Source organism: Lucilia cuprina, chromosome 5 (assembly GCF_022045245.1).
Source record: "Lucilia cuprina isolate Lc7/37 chromosome 5, ASM2204524v1, whole genome shotgun sequence".
Taxonomy (NCBI): Eukaryota; Metazoa; Arthropoda; class Insecta; order Diptera; family Calliphoridae; genus Lucilia; species Lucilia cuprina.
This window is the reverse complement of record NC_060953.1, coordinates 44,483,358-44,498,567: the sequence shown is the minus strand read 5'-3', so window position 1 is coordinate 44,498,567 and position 15,210 is coordinate 44,483,358. Positions and strand designations below refer to the sequence as shown.

General features: G+C 28.6%; 4 protein-coding genes across 4 annotated transcripts; 1 reads left to right on the top strand and 3 right to left on the bottom strand.

Annotated features, from left to right (window-relative positions):
• Positions 1-3,709: 3,709 nt before the first annotated feature.
• LOC111683362 (coatomer subunit zeta-1) lies at positions 3,710-7,229 on the bottom strand. The gene is made up of 4 exons (XM_023445436.2): positions 7,109-7,229; positions 6,651-7,018; positions 4,797-4,887; positions 3,710-4,417 (listed from the first exon to the last, which is right to left on the bottom strand). Exons 1-4 carry the CDS (start codon positions 7,124-7,126, stop codon positions 4,370-4,372), a joined length of 525 nt encoding a protein of 174 aa, XP_023301204.1. The 5' UTR covers positions 7,127-7,229; the 3' UTR covers positions 3,710-4,369.
• A 2,009-nt stretch (positions 7,230-9,238) lies between these two features.
• Positions 9,239-11,441, bottom strand: LOC111683363 (coiled-coil domain-containing protein 13). Its single transcript, XM_023445437.2, has 4 exons — positions 10,886-11,441; positions 10,010-10,828; positions 9,584-9,948; positions 9,239-9,528 (listed from the first exon to the last, which is right to left on the bottom strand). Exons 1-4 carry the CDS (start codon positions 11,348-11,350, stop codon positions 9,354-9,356), a joined length of 1,824 nt encoding a protein of 607 aa, XP_023301205.2. The 5' UTR covers positions 11,351-11,441; the 3' UTR covers positions 9,239-9,353.
• A 1,090-nt stretch (positions 11,442-12,531) lies between these two features.
• Positions 12,532-13,213, top strand: LOC124420387 (vesicle-associated membrane protein 8-like). Its single transcript, XM_046952989.1, has 3 exons — positions 12,532-12,776; positions 12,830-13,089; positions 13,161-13,213. The coding sequence occupies exons 1-3, from the start codon at positions 12,688-12,690 to the stop codon at positions 13,172-13,174; spliced, it is 363 nt and encodes a 120-aa protein (XP_046808945.1). The 5' UTR covers positions 12,532-12,687; the 3' UTR covers positions 13,175-13,213.
• Positions 13,214-13,933: 720 nt separating this feature from the next.
• Positions 13,934-14,776, bottom strand: LOC124420335 (vesicle-associated membrane protein 2-like). The gene is made up of 3 exons (XM_046952780.1): positions 14,504-14,776; positions 14,177-14,436; positions 13,934-14,107 (listed from the first exon to the last, which is right to left on the bottom strand). The coding sequence occupies exons 1-3, from the start codon at positions 14,569-14,571 to the stop codon at positions 14,076-14,078; spliced, it is 360 nt and encodes a 119-aa protein (XP_046808736.1). The 5' UTR covers positions 14,572-14,776; the 3' UTR covers positions 13,934-14,075.
• Between the last annotated feature and the right edge of the window lie 434 nt (positions 14,777-15,210).

Genomic DNA, 15,210 nt, shown 5'->3' with positions numbered 1-15,210 from the left:
ATCTTTATTAGCGCCGCATATCACCGCTTTGTTTAAAGTCAAGACTAATCTATAGTTAAGGCCATTGAATGAGTTGTAATCAGGACTGTTAATTGAGTTATACTCAATAATAATCTATAGTCAAGACTATAGACTGATCTGTAGTCAAAACTATAAACTAATCTATAGTCACGACTAAAGACTGATCTATAGTCAAGACTACAGACTGATCTATAATCAAGACTATAGTCAAGACCATAAACTGATCTAGTCAAGACTATAGACTGATCTATAGTCAAGACTATAGACTGATCTATAGTCAAGACTATAGACTGATCTATAGTCAAGACTATAGACTGATCTATAGTCAAGACTATAGACTGATCTATAGTTAAGACTATAGACTGATCTATAGTCAAGACTATAGACTGATCTATAGTCAAGACTATAGACTGATCTATAGTCAAGACTATAGACTGATCTATAGTCAAGACTATGGACTTATCTATAGTCAAGACTATAGACTGATCTATAGTCAAGACTATGGACTTATCTATAGTCAAGACTATAGACTGATCTATAGTCAAGACTATAGTCTGATCTATAGTCAAGACTATAGACTGATCTATAGTCAAGACTATAGACTGATCTATAGTCAAGACTATAAACTGATCTATAGTCAAGACTATAGACTGATCTATAGTTAAAACTATAGACTGATCTATAGTCAAGACTATAGACAGATCTATAGTTAAGACTATAGACAGATCTATAGTCAAGACTATACACTGATCTATAGTCAAGACTATAAATTGATCTATAGTCAAGACTATAAATTGATCTATAGTCATGTCTATGGACTGATCTATAGTCAAGTCTTAGAGTTTGATCTATAGTCAAGACTATAGACTGCTCTATAGTCAAGTCTTAGAGTTTGATCTATAGTCAAGACTATAGACTGTAGTCAAGACTATAGACTGATCTATAGTCAAGACTATAGATTGATCTATAGCCAAGACTATAGACTGATCTATGGTCAAGACTATAGACTGATCTATATTCATGTCTATAGACTGATCTATCTGTAGTCAAGACTTATAGTTTGATCTATAGTCAAGACAATAGACTGATCTACAGTCAAGACTATAGACTGATCTATAGTCAAAACTAACCTATAGTTAAGACCATTGAATGAGTTGTAGTTAAGACAGTTAATTGATCTATAGTAAACAGTTACGACTATTTGCTAAGAATATGTGTATAGCATTTGCTATCTAAAAGGAAAACGTGTACATTTTATTTTAATTCCACTGTCAGTTTTTGTTTATTTTTTTGATTCATTACGATCATTTGTCAAAATTTTCGAAAAATTTGTTTCATGAACTTTGTTCCTTTTAAAAAAATATATATAATTCCATTTCTATTCTTTAGTGACTAAACAAAATTTACTTATAGTGTATATTGCAATATTTAAAGTCTTTTAGACGATTATTTAATCACACCCCCTTTTAAAAGGCGTCTTATCAAAATTCATTGATCCCTCATAAAATTAAAAGCAAATAAATATGAAAAATAGCATTATTTAAAGGTGTGTGTTTAGAGAGGTGTTATTTTGTAGTGATTTCCATGAAATAGGGAAAGAATCATACATACAATTAATGGTCCGAATGGCTCCACTTATCATGCTTCTTGGATCAATGTTTTTATGAATCACTTTCAATTCTTCACATATTGAACAATAATTCAAATAAATTGCAAAATCAGGAATATTTCGCAAAGTTTTAGTTCATTATACAAACATTTTGCGATCGTTTCCACTAAACGCTTATCGTAAGACATAAAAATTCAACCGTGTGTAAGTAGAATACATATTTTCTAAATGAAACTGAATCATCATCCAATAGACTTATAGTCTTGTGTTAAATATTAAATTTTGTTGTTGTTTAAGACATAAATGAACTTTGTTTTTAAGGAAAACTTATCATTTAATGTTTATACTTTTACCAATATCTAGACGTTGGACAAACAATCAAATTGATTTATTATCGTTAAGACCCATAATTGTTTAATGACATTCTAATCTCTCGACAGAGACCCAAGAGAAACACCCAGAGAAATTGTGTAAATATAAGAAAGGAACATTTTGATTCTCACATTTATTTAATAATAGTAGAGGTGTATGTTTAATCACTCAGATATAAAGAAAATTAAGACAAATACCAATTCGCTTTAAAAATCATTTTCTTTAAGAATTGAGAAATAGGGTTCTTGAGTACGCTAAGTCGACCACTGCTGCCTAATTGTGTCAAGTTCAATTCTCTTAATTATATTTTTGTGATGTAATTAATAACACTTATTAATTGACAAATATTAGCGCCGCATCTCAACGCTTTGTAAAAAAAACAACGTAAATTATACTTTCCAATTGATAAATAATTATTTGTTAATATTTGTTTTATAGAGGAAAACTTAAAAAATAATGCACTTAAACAAATTAAACCTAAGAAAACTGAAGATAATTTTTTTGAAAATAAATAATTTGTGATTCATGCATTATGAATAATTGAATTTGAACTGAATTTAAACTGAACTAGATCGGAACTAGAACTGAACTAGAACTGAACTAGAACTGAACTAGAACTGAACTAGAACTGAACTAGAACTGAACTAGAACTGAAGTAGAACTGAACTAGAACTGAACTAGAACTGAACTAGAACTGAACTAGAACTGAACTAGAACTGAACTAGAACTGAACTACAACTGAACTAGAACTGAACTAGAACTGATCTAGAACTGAACTAGAACTGAACTAGAACTGAAATAGAACTGAACTAGAACTGAACTAGAACTGAAATAGAACTGAAATAGAACTGAACTAGAACTAAACTAGAACTGAACTAGAACTGAACTAGAACTGAACTAGAACTGAACTAGAACTGAACTAGAACTAAACTAGAACTGAATTGGAACTAAAATAGAACTGAACTAGAAGTGAACTAGAACTGAATTAGAACTAATCTAGAACTGAACTAGAACTGAACTAGAATTGAACTAGAACTGAAATAGAATTGAACTAGAACTGAACTAGAATTGAACTAGAACTGAACTAGAACTGAACTAGAACTGAACTAGAACTGAACTAGAACTGAACTAGAACTGAACTAGAACTGAACTAGAACTTAATTAGAATTGAACTAGAACTGAACTAGAACAGAACTTGAACTGAACTAGAACTTAATTAGAATTGAACTAGAATTGAGCTAGAACTAAACTAGAACTGAACTAGAATTGAAGTAGAACTGAACTAAAAGTGAACTAGAACTGATGTAGAACTGAACTAAAAGTAAACTAGAGCTAAACTAGAACTGAACTAGAACATAACTAGAATTGAACTTGAAGTGAACTAGAACTGAACTAGAATTGAACTAGAACTGAATTAGAACTAAACTAGAACCGAACTAGAACTGAATATAATTCCAATTAGAACTAAATTGGAACTAATTTAGAATTGAAATAGAACTAAACAAAAAGTTAACTAAAAGTAAACAAGAATTGATTTAGAACTGACTAGTACGTATAATGTATTCGAAACGTGCTGTAACTGAATTCAAACTGGACTAGAAATTATCTAGAACTATATTTTGCTGCAATTTTAGTTTTATATTTTTTTCTGATCTATATTTCTCTCATTGTTACAATTTCTGAAACAAAGAAAACTTTATAAAAATATTTTCATAAAAAATTTATTAGTTTAGTTAAGACACCATAAAAAATATTTATAGTTTAATAACAGAGGATTTGGAATATAATCCAAATTAAGATTTAAACTTATGTAAATATTCATGTGACTAAATATTATCAATTGTCAAACAATTAGTTTAAAAATAGTTTATTAAAGGATTAGCACAAATATTGGGGTGATTTAAAAGAATCATTATCGTAGTTGGGGGGTTTGTATAGATAAAAAACTTTAGTAGATAGACACAATGTATTAGCTGAGAAAGCAAAAAAGAAGTTTAAAATAACCTAAATGGCTAATTTAAATTAAATATAACCTTTTTTAAAGTATTTTAAGAGACTTTAGAGAATAAAGAATTTAATTTTTTTATGAAATTGTGACACACAGTTTTTGGTTCGTAATATAGTTTATTTAAAATAATAGTTTTATTTTCATCTTTACATACATATTTACTTTATTTAATAATATTACATTACATGAATATTTTCTTTTTTTCTTTTCTATATTTATATAAAAAATCGAATGTATTGCTGTTGTCTTTTGTTTTACAAACACAAAAAACAACTGTATTATTACTAAAAAATGGATTGAATTAGAAACTTAAAAGAAATACTTGTTTGTTTTTTTTTTTTATAAATGTAACAATTTTTTCATTTAAGTATAGACCATTTTAACTGTTCACGAGCCGATTGTAGGACCTGGAAAAAAGTACAATTGAGAAAAATAAAGCATTTAATAAGAAACTTTAAGCTTAAAATTGGTAATAAATTGTTGTTGAATAAAACTATAAAAATAAGTGCAAACAAGAATAAATAAATGAAGAAAATTTATTTTATAAAAGAAAATAATATTTTTAGCAGTTGTTTTTTATAAGATTTTTAATCATTAAATTAAACAATTGAGTATAAGTCTAAATCTATCTAATTATTAAAATAATTTCAAATTAAAATTAAGTAACACATATTTAACAGTTTTAAATAAATATTAGTAACAAGTACAGTTTAAAAAAAAAGTTTTATAAATTTGTTTCATATTTTTTATTGACTACCAAAAGAGTCCATTTAAAGTGTTAGTTACCTGGGCCACAGTCTGTTCGGCAATGGGAATGTCGTCATTACGCAAATCGACTCTTTTGACAACTGACGAAGGATCGGCATCCAAAATTATGCTGTAAGAAAGGAAATTAATTAAATTCAACTAACAAAAGGGAAATTTCAACAACTTTGTCAAAAAAAAAGAAATAAATAATGAACAAAGTTGTCTAAACAATGAAAAGTTTTCAAAATTAAAAACAGAAAATTTTCAACAAATTTGTAAAGAAATCTGTACTAGCACTGAACTAGAACTATAATTGAACTAGAATTCAACTTGAACTAAACTAGAACTGAACTGGAACTCAATTAGAACTGAACAAGAACTCAACTACAACTAAACTAGAACTGTACTAGAACTGATCCAGAACAGAATTAGAACTGAACTAGAACTGAACTAAAGCTAAATTAGAACTGAACTAGAACTGAACAAAAACTGAACTAGAACTAAACTAGAACTGACCTTGAACTGAACTTAAACTAAACAAGAACTGAACTTGAAGTAGAACAGAATTAGAACTCAACTGAACTATAATTATACTAGAACTGAACTAGAACTAAACTAGAACTGAAATAGAACTGAACTAGAACTGAACTAGAACTGCACTAGAACTGAACTAGAACTGAACTAGAACTGAACTAGAACTGAACTAGAACTGAACTAGAACTGAACTAGAACTGAACTAGAACTGAACTAGAACTGAACTAGAACTGAACTAGAACTGAACTAGAACTGAACTAGAACTGAACTAGAACTGAACTAGAACTGAACTAGAACTGAACTAGAACTGAACTAGAACTGAACTAGAACTGAACTAAAACTGAACTAGAACTGAACTAGAACTGAACTAGAACTGAATTAGAACTGAACTAGAACTGAACTTGAACTGAACTAGAACTAGCACTAAACTAGAACTGAACTGGAACTGAACTAGAACTGAACTAGAACTGAACTAGAACTGAACTAGAACTGAACTAGAACTGAACTAGAACTGAACTAGAACTGAACTAGAACTGAACTAGAACTGAACTAGAACTGAACTAGAACTGAACTAGAACTGAACTAGAACTGAACTAGAACTGAACAAGAACTGAACTAGAACTACAACTAAACTAGAACTGAAGTAGAACTGAACTAGAACTGAACTAGAACTGAACTAGAACTGAACTAGAACTGATCTAGAGCTGAACTAGAACAGAACTAGAACTGAATTAGAAATGAACTAGAACTATATTAGAAATGAACTAGAACTATATTAGAAATGAACTAGAACTGAAATGGGATTGACTTAAAACTGAACTAAAACTCAACTATAACAGCTGTAGAACTGAACTAGAACTATACCAGAACTAAACTAGAACAAAACTAGAACTGAATTATAACTGAACTAAAACGGAACTTGAACTAAACTAACACAGAACTAGAAATAAACTGCAACTTAACTATAAGTGAACCTAAACTGAACTAGGACTGAAATATAACTAAAACTGAACTAGAACTTAAACTGAACTAAAACAGACCTATAACTAAAACTAAACCGGAACTAAACTGAACTATAACTGAACTTGAATTGAATTAAAACTGAACTAGAACGAAATAGAACTGAACTAAATATTGACTAGAACTGAAATAGAGCTGAGAAGGAACTGAACAAGAACTTTAATTTTTAATAAAATAGGTTCTTATTTTTTTGCAAAAAAAAAAAAAAAATTCTATTAATAGAGACAATTGAAAATTTTCTAAAAATATGATAAATTTTGGAATAGAAAAATTTTAATGGAGAAAAATTCCTCCAATGCTCATTTTTAAAAACGCTATTCAAATAACCTCACAACTTACCCTCCATCACAGATCTCATCGAAAGCCAACATAATTATTTCCAAATTATCCAAAACCAAACGTTTCTCCACATTTTTCTTCAATATCAAACTGATAGAGTCATACAGACAATTCAACACCGACAACAGAATCAATTCGTTCTCATAGGCATTTCCCATGACATAGAAAAACAAATCCACATTTGATTTATAAACACAGGTTAGACCATCTAACATAATAATTTCGGTATTAGAACGGTGGGTCTTATTGAAGAGATTCTTTTCGAAGGCTTTCTGTTCCTTGACAGTGGCTAAGATGTTTTTGTCATAGTATTTGGCCAATATGCGATTGCCATCGTTGTCCATAATACACATACCCTTGATGATGTCCTATATGGAGTGGCAGACATTTTCGATAAGTAGAGTATTAGAATTTGTGCAAATTTTTGTAAAAATTTGTGTAATTTCATAAATATTTACCATCATAAATCCGTCCATGGTGTTGTGGCTGATAATTTTTTTTCTTTTGGAAATTCTTTAACGTTTTGACAGTTGAACACGTCAACTGCTGGGGTTGTTTGACAGCTGTTTGTTTATGTGTAAGAGTACAGAGTTGAGTAAAAGCAATTGGTTAACGGCGTTAGTAGGCCGCAAAATTTAATGTAATGAAATTTGTTGAATATTTTAATTATTTTTATTATTATTTATAAAACAAACATATTAATGAGGAAACTGCAATTTAAATTGTATTATTGTTTCTCAATTTTAATTAAACTTGAAGTTTAAAAGATTTATAAAATCCCTTTAAATTTCGCATTTTTCTGATATTAAAGTTTTATATATTTTAAAAATATATTTTAAATGGAAAAGAAATTCGACTTTTCGACTTTTTGCATTTTATGAAAAGTCGACATTTCGACTTTTTGAATTTTACGAAAAGTCGACTTTTCGACTTTTTGCATTTAGTTAAAAGTCGATTTTTCGACTTTGTTCATTAAATTAAAATTCGATTTTTCGACTTTTAATATTTTATAAATAGTCGACTTTTCGACTTTTTCCGACTTTTCGACTATTTTTGACTTTTGACTTTTTTCGACTATTTTCGACTTTATCCGAATTTTTCGACTTTTTCCGATTTTTTTGTTGTTATTGTTGTTTCTCAATTTTATTTAAACTTGAAGTTTATAAGATTTATAAAATCCCTTTAAATTTCGCATTTTTCTGATATTAAAGTTTTATATATTTTAAAAATATATTTTAAATGGAAAAGAAAATTAATTTCAATATTATAAACGATTATATAGTAAAGGCTAAGGTTCTATAGTTGCATTTTATGAAAAGTCGACATTTCGACTTTTTGCATTTTATGAAAAGTCGACTTTCGACTTTTTGCATTTAGTTAAAAGTCGATTTTTCGACTTTTCGACTTTGTTCATTGAATTAAAATTCGATTTTTCGACTTTTAATATTTTATAAATAGTCGACTTTTCGACTTTTTCCGACTTTTCGACTATTTTCGACTTTTGACTTTTTTTCGACTTTTTCCGACTATTTTCGACTTTATCCGAATTTTTCCGAATTTTTTCGGAAAAAGTCGACTTTCCGACTTTTTTCGACTTTTTTCGACTCTTTCCGACTTTTTTCGACTTTCCGACTTTTCGACTTTTATTTACAAAATCGACTTTTCGACTTTTTTTCATAGACGATAGTCGAGTTATCGACTTTTTTGGAACAAAATAGTCGACTTCGACTTTTCGACTTTTTTCGACAAAAAGTAGATTGTTCGATTATTCGAAAGTCGATTTATAGAACCCTAGTATAGACTAGATTGTAGTATTAGAAAAAGTTGGCTACTTTATCAAATTCAGAAAAAAGTTTACAAAAGTATTTTCAGATTTATTAATAAACAAGTAAGAAATTATAGTCGGGCGAGACCGACCATATAATAACCTACACCTGTATTTGAATAAAGTGTGATTTAGTTTTCATAATAAAGCATTTAAGTTGAATTGTACCCTGCCTTAGATATACTTATGTCATTTATTGTTGAATAAAATTGTGGTAATTTAAGTTAAATTTTGAAGTGGGCTTTCTATAGGGGCTAGGGTCAAATGAGGCCCTTTAATTATAAAATTCATGAAGGTCATCAAGACTAGCATAGAACTTGGTTTTGAAGCTTCTTGTCGAGATACGCTCTATTAGACGGGTTCAGTTGTATGGGGGCTAGGAATTAATAATGGATCGATGTTAACTATTTTCAACAGGCTTCTTCTACGGTACCATTTACTGAATTCCATTGAATTATCTCCAAAATTTGAGATCTATAGTTCAATTATAAGGTTTACAAGCCCTATTCGGGGGCTCAGTTGTATGGTGGCTAGGTGAAATAATGAACCGATCTTAACCATTTTTAATAGGGTTCGTTTCTGATGCAATAGAAAATCAAGTACCAAATTTCATTGAATTATCTTCAAAACTGCGACCTGTAGTTTGATTACAGGGGTTACATGCTCGGACGGACTAAAGTGGTATAAAGGGTATAAAAATCTGTTCATGTTTTCATTTTGTCATGTAGAAGCTTATGAATATAAAATTTCACCGATCTTGATATAATCTATTATAATATAAAAATGTTATTATGTCTAGATTATTAAAATCTACAAAATTTTTCATTCATAAACTGTCGTACAATTTAATTCCAATATTTACAAAATAAATTTAAAAATTATTGATCTTCCACGCTAGTATTACTATTACGATGTTGTAAAATAGTTTCCACTAAGATATTCTTGGAATTCATAATAATTTCCTGAAAAGTTTTTATATCATTATCCTTTTCGGCGGTAATATAGTCCAGTTTTTCTTTAAGCAATGTCATCTTTTCCGAGGCTAGTTCGAGGCTAAAAAACGACATATTAAGGGAAAATTTATTAAAATATCTATAAAAATAGGTACCGATTATTTAAATCGTTAAGATCACTTTCTGCTGGTGGTTCCGTGATAATTTTATTCGTATTTGCTATTAGGTTAGAATTCTCGAATGTAAACGAACTTAAGGAAGAGTTGCAGCTTAGATTTGCCGAATATTCTGCTATACGCTGTGATCGTTTCTTTTTTTCAGTTTGTATTTCAAGATCTCGTTCTAAATCGCGTACTTTTGCCTCAAGACGTGAAATGCGTATTTTTTGTTTTGTTATTTGATCCATAAGATTATCGTTTTTATTACGTTCTTGAGTTAACCGATCATTGAGATTTTTATTATGATCCAACAATGAATTCTTTTCCGATTCTAAACTATCCAATATGGCGATAAAATCTTCCTGTTTGGGAGGGGAAAAAATTAAAATACTTAAACTCAGTTTTTCCAAATTGACCTATTACCTTTCTGAATTCCCTGCATGAAAATAAAAATCCTCCACATATAGCCTTCAGATCTTGCTCCAACTTTTTAACTTGTAACTTCAACTCCTCTATTGATTCGTCTTTTTTAATTATGCAGCTTTCTAATTCTTTTATTTTTTCCTCTAAATATTCTCTATTTAAATCTAATTCCTTTTTATCTTTGATTATATTATCCCTTTCTTTGGACATTTCCTGCAAACGTTTGTCATAATATATTTTCTGTTGATTTAATCTCTCATTCATGGTGGCCACATTAATGATATTAAAATCTGTCTGTTCTTGCAGTGTACTGGACTTCATTTTGTATTGTGATATCTCATCATTTAAAGTTTTATTTCTCACTTTTAAAGCTAAAATTTTAGAACGTTGTTCTTCGATTTCTGCTTTCAAATCCGTTATTTCTTTTTCCAAAGACTCAACTTTAGCCCGATGTTGAATTTCGGTTTTTCTAACACTCGGTCTTTCAATAGAGCCAAAACTAAGGCTGGAGCAAAGAGTGGGATTTATAAATTCCAAATGGTTGTCATTATCTTTGACAGCTTGATTTTCTAATTTTTCTTGCAATTCTTTAAGTTTTTGCTGCAAATGGAGAATCTGTTGTGCTCTACCACGCCAATTAGTGGAACCACCTTGATTGGCTAATAAATTTAAATTGAAATTTTCACCAATTTCTTGCTGTAAACATTTTTGAGCCAATTTTAATTGTGATTGCAATTCCATATTTTTATTACGAGTCTCGAATAGTTTTTGCTGTAAAGCACTGAGTTTGTTATGCAGTTCCTCAAGGGAGACAGAGGACTAAATAAAAAAAAATACTTTTTAAAAAGTTTTGAATCTAAATAACTCTAATATTACCTCTTTCTTAACACTTTCCTTACTTTGCTGTTGCTGCAAATGTTTTTCTAATTTCTGCAACTGTTGATCTTTTCTAGCCAAACGATTTTTAGTCATCTCCAATTCTGCTCTTAATTGACGATTTTTCTTGCTCAGCTCTAAGAGTTTGGCACTGGCTATAGAAGAATTACATCTTAACTCTTCAATGGGCACGGAATTTAACACCTCATTCAGAGAATTCACAGATTTTTTCAATTCCAATATTTCATTGTTTTTATCTTGTATTAAATTGTTCAAAGATTGATTTTGTTGCTCAACTTCATTTAATTTCTTTTTTAGTTTTTTGCTTTCAGATTTTTTCTTTTCAGTTTTTTGGTTTACTTCCAGGTTGGATATAGATTTCTTTGCTCCTTTTAAATCCTGTATATCTTTATCCAATATAGTTTCTGTGGATACAGCATGATCTTGTGTTGACATAATATCCATTTTTATATATAAAAAAACTTATCTGTTTTAAGGAAAATATTTTATAAAATAAAATTATTTTTTTTTTGAAAACTTATTTTAAAATTAATTGTCAGTTTGTATGAGCTGTGTTTTTTAGGATGATATGTTTATTTAAAATAAAAGCTGGAACCTTAAATTGACTTTCGATTAATCGAAAACATTTTTTATCGATAAAGTCAATGGCTATAGTCTAGACTGTAGTGCAGTCTAGTCTATTGACTAGCCTTTAGTCAAGTTTATAGCTTATAGTCTAGCCTATAGTTTATTCTATAGTCTGGTCTATAGTCTATTTTATAGTCTAGTCTATATTCTAGTCTATAGTCTAGTCTATAGTGTAGTCTATAGTCTAGTTTATGGTCTATAGTCTAGTCTATAGTCTAGTCTATAGTCTATTCTATAGTCTAGTCTATAGTCTATTCTATAGTCTAGTCGATAGTCTAGTCTATAGTCTAGTCTATAGTCTAGTCTATAGTCTAGTCTATAGTCTAGTCTATAGTCTAGTCTATAGTCTAGTCTATAGTCTAGTCTATAGTCTAGTCTATAGTCTAGTCTATAGTCTAGTCTATAGTCTAGTCTATAGTCTAGTCTATAGTCTAGTCTATAGTCTAGTCTATAGTCTAGTCTATAGTCTAGTCTACAGTTTAGTTATAGTCAGTCTATATTCTGGATTATATTCCTGTCTTTAGTTTTGACTATTGTCTAATTATAGTCTGTAAAATTCTATATTCTTAACTATAGTCTCTAGCTTAGATATTATGGCCAGTAGTTTGTTATATAGGGTCGATTATACCCAACGCTTGGTTTATCTTTCAAATGGAAATGGTGTCACTCCGCTTGACTAATTTTACCGTGAGTATTTAATAACAATATAAAATTTGTTGTATTATTATATAAAATCGGAATTATTAATTTCTCACAATAGTTTTTTTAGAACCAGATCAAATTCATAAAAGCAACTGATTTTCCTTAAAAAAGTTACTTGCATAATCTTAATTATTAAATCTTAAAAATCAGTCATATAATAAATGACTTTTAAGGGTTTTCAAGTTCTTTACCAATTTTGGTATGCAATTACGATATACAAACATATTGAAGAAGATATCGAGGACTAAAATCGAATGATTTAATTATACGAACGTCATTTTAGTTTCACTCAATTTGAGATTATGTGGTTAACATGGATGTCATGAATCACGACAACTAGTTGCAACTTTTAAATATAGGTAAATAATAAATTATGTATAATTCAAAGAAACATTAAAGAAATGTTATACGATCTGAAACAATAAATCGAAATAAACTACTGCAAAATAAATATGGCTAATAGAAATCAAAATTTTCCAAAAGGAATTCAGGAAAATCAAAGTTTTGAAGAAAATTATACGCAATTAAAATCCAATCAGCAGTAAGTTAAGTTTTAATAAATTTATAAAAATACATTAATAAATCCTTCCACAGTGAAACCCCACAGAATCCAATTGAACAAACCCAAAAACAAGTTAAGGAATTGGTCGAAATTTTACAAGAAAATGTTAATCTGGCCATAAAACGTGAAGATAATCTAAAAGATTTAACAAAAATTTCCAATGATTTAGAAAATAATGCTGAACAATTTAAAACAACGACAGATAAAGTCAAACGTAAAGTATGGTGGAAGCAGATGAAGACTAAATTAGTTTTTGTAGGACTGGTTGTGATTCTGCTGTTAGTGTTAATATGTAAGTTATAGATTTAAAATTATAAATAATTTCCGAAAATTATTAATTTATTTTGAAATACTTTCTTTCAGTTTCATTAATGTAAATGTTTACTTTTAAATAAATGCAATGGAACTGGAAAATATTAACTTGTTTTATTTTAATCGTAACGAAATTTGAAAATTAATCAAGACGATTTCTTATTTGTTGTAGAATGTTATAATCTAAAAGTGATACTTTTAATAAAAATTTCGATGGGGACATTTTTGGGCCAATATATTGTTTAATGTAAAAACTGGTCTGAACTATAAACTAGATTCAACTATGGAGACAAATATAGTGAAATATAGACTAGACTATAGACTAGACTATAGACTAGACTATAGACTAGACTATAGACTAGACTATAGACTAGACTATAGACTAGACTATAAACTAGACTATAGTCTAGACTATAGACTACACTATAGACTAGACTATAAACTAGACTATAGACTAGACTATAAACTATAGACTAAACTATAGACTAGACTATAGACTGGACTATAGACTAGACTATAGACTAGACTATAGACTAGACTATAGACTAGACTATAGACTAGACTATAGACTAGACTATAGACTAGACTATAGACTAGACTATAGACTAGACTATAGACTAGAATATAGACTACACTGTAGACTAGTTTTGACTAGAGTAGTATACTCTGTAGCTACGAATATGGACAAGATTATATAAGAGTTTAACAGAAGACAAATCGGCAGCAATATAAAAAAATTAAATTTGCCCAATTAATGTATAATAGGTCTTGCATACTTCCCTTATTTTGTAATATTGATAGATTTACTTTATTAAAACTAGTGATTAAAAATAGACTGAGTGAATTCGTTTAAGTAAATTGCTGTGTCGCAAATAAGATCTTTACGATTTTCACTTCCAATTATAAAACAATTTAATACTTTGGTATGTATAAACAAGTTCCACATTAGGTTTTTAATTAACCATACTATTTCCCAGTAAATGTTTGTACTAATAAAACTGTAAGAAATTTATAAAATAATGATTAAGAATTTTATTTTAATTGTTATTTATATCTGATTTACTCACGTATTATAATTATTAATAAAATCGCTCCCAAACCGGCAAATACTAATTTTGTTTTCATCTGTTTGTGCCATTCTTTGCGCTTAACCACAACAGCTGTAGTTTTAAATTCACTTGCTTGTTTTTCCAAATTTTCGGAAATTTCATTTAAATCCGAAAGTTTATTTTCACGTTCCAAAGCTTTGTCAACATTATCATGTAAGATTTCTACCAATTCATCTACCTGTTCCTGAGTCTGTTGTAGTAGATTTTTGGCAGGTTGCCTAAAGGAAATTATTATAATTGCAATTTGTTTATATTTATTAACATTTAATTTCAATTTAAACTTACTGTTGTTGTTCATTGGTTTTGACTTTTTTATAAATAACATTTTCATAAATTCCAGTTGTATCACTCATGTTTTATTAAATTTTGAAAAATATTTTATTAAAATTTCCCTTTAGAATTGTTTTTATTAAGAGAATTTTGCGTTTTTTTGTTATGTGTTTGATTTGTTTAATGTTCCGTTCAACTAAATTCCATTTTATGAATTGTTTATACAAAAAAATAAAATTAAAAATATATCTAAAAGCTCTCATGATTCATGAGAATGTGTGCAAACCGCACAAACTCAATTTGAGCGGAAATACATTAGTGATGAAAAGAATTGATGCTCAAATTATTAAAGATCTTCTTGACGATTAATTTAAATTAGTTGTTTTTTTTTTAACAAATTTAAATAAAAAAATATTTTATAAATAAAAACAAATTATAATATTTTCAACAAATCGACACAAGTTCTTACAAGAAAAGAAAAACATGGTTTGACATGGTTACTATAACTAAATTATGTTCACTGTAACAATATATTGTTATCAAAAACATATAATTGTCATTTTAATTCTATTTAAACAATATTGTTGCTATCGTAATCATTTTATGTTTACGGCAATTACCTATCTATCTATCTATCTATCTATCTATCTATCTATCTATCTATCTATCTATCTATCTATCTATCTATCTATCTATCTATCTATCTATCTATCTATCTATCT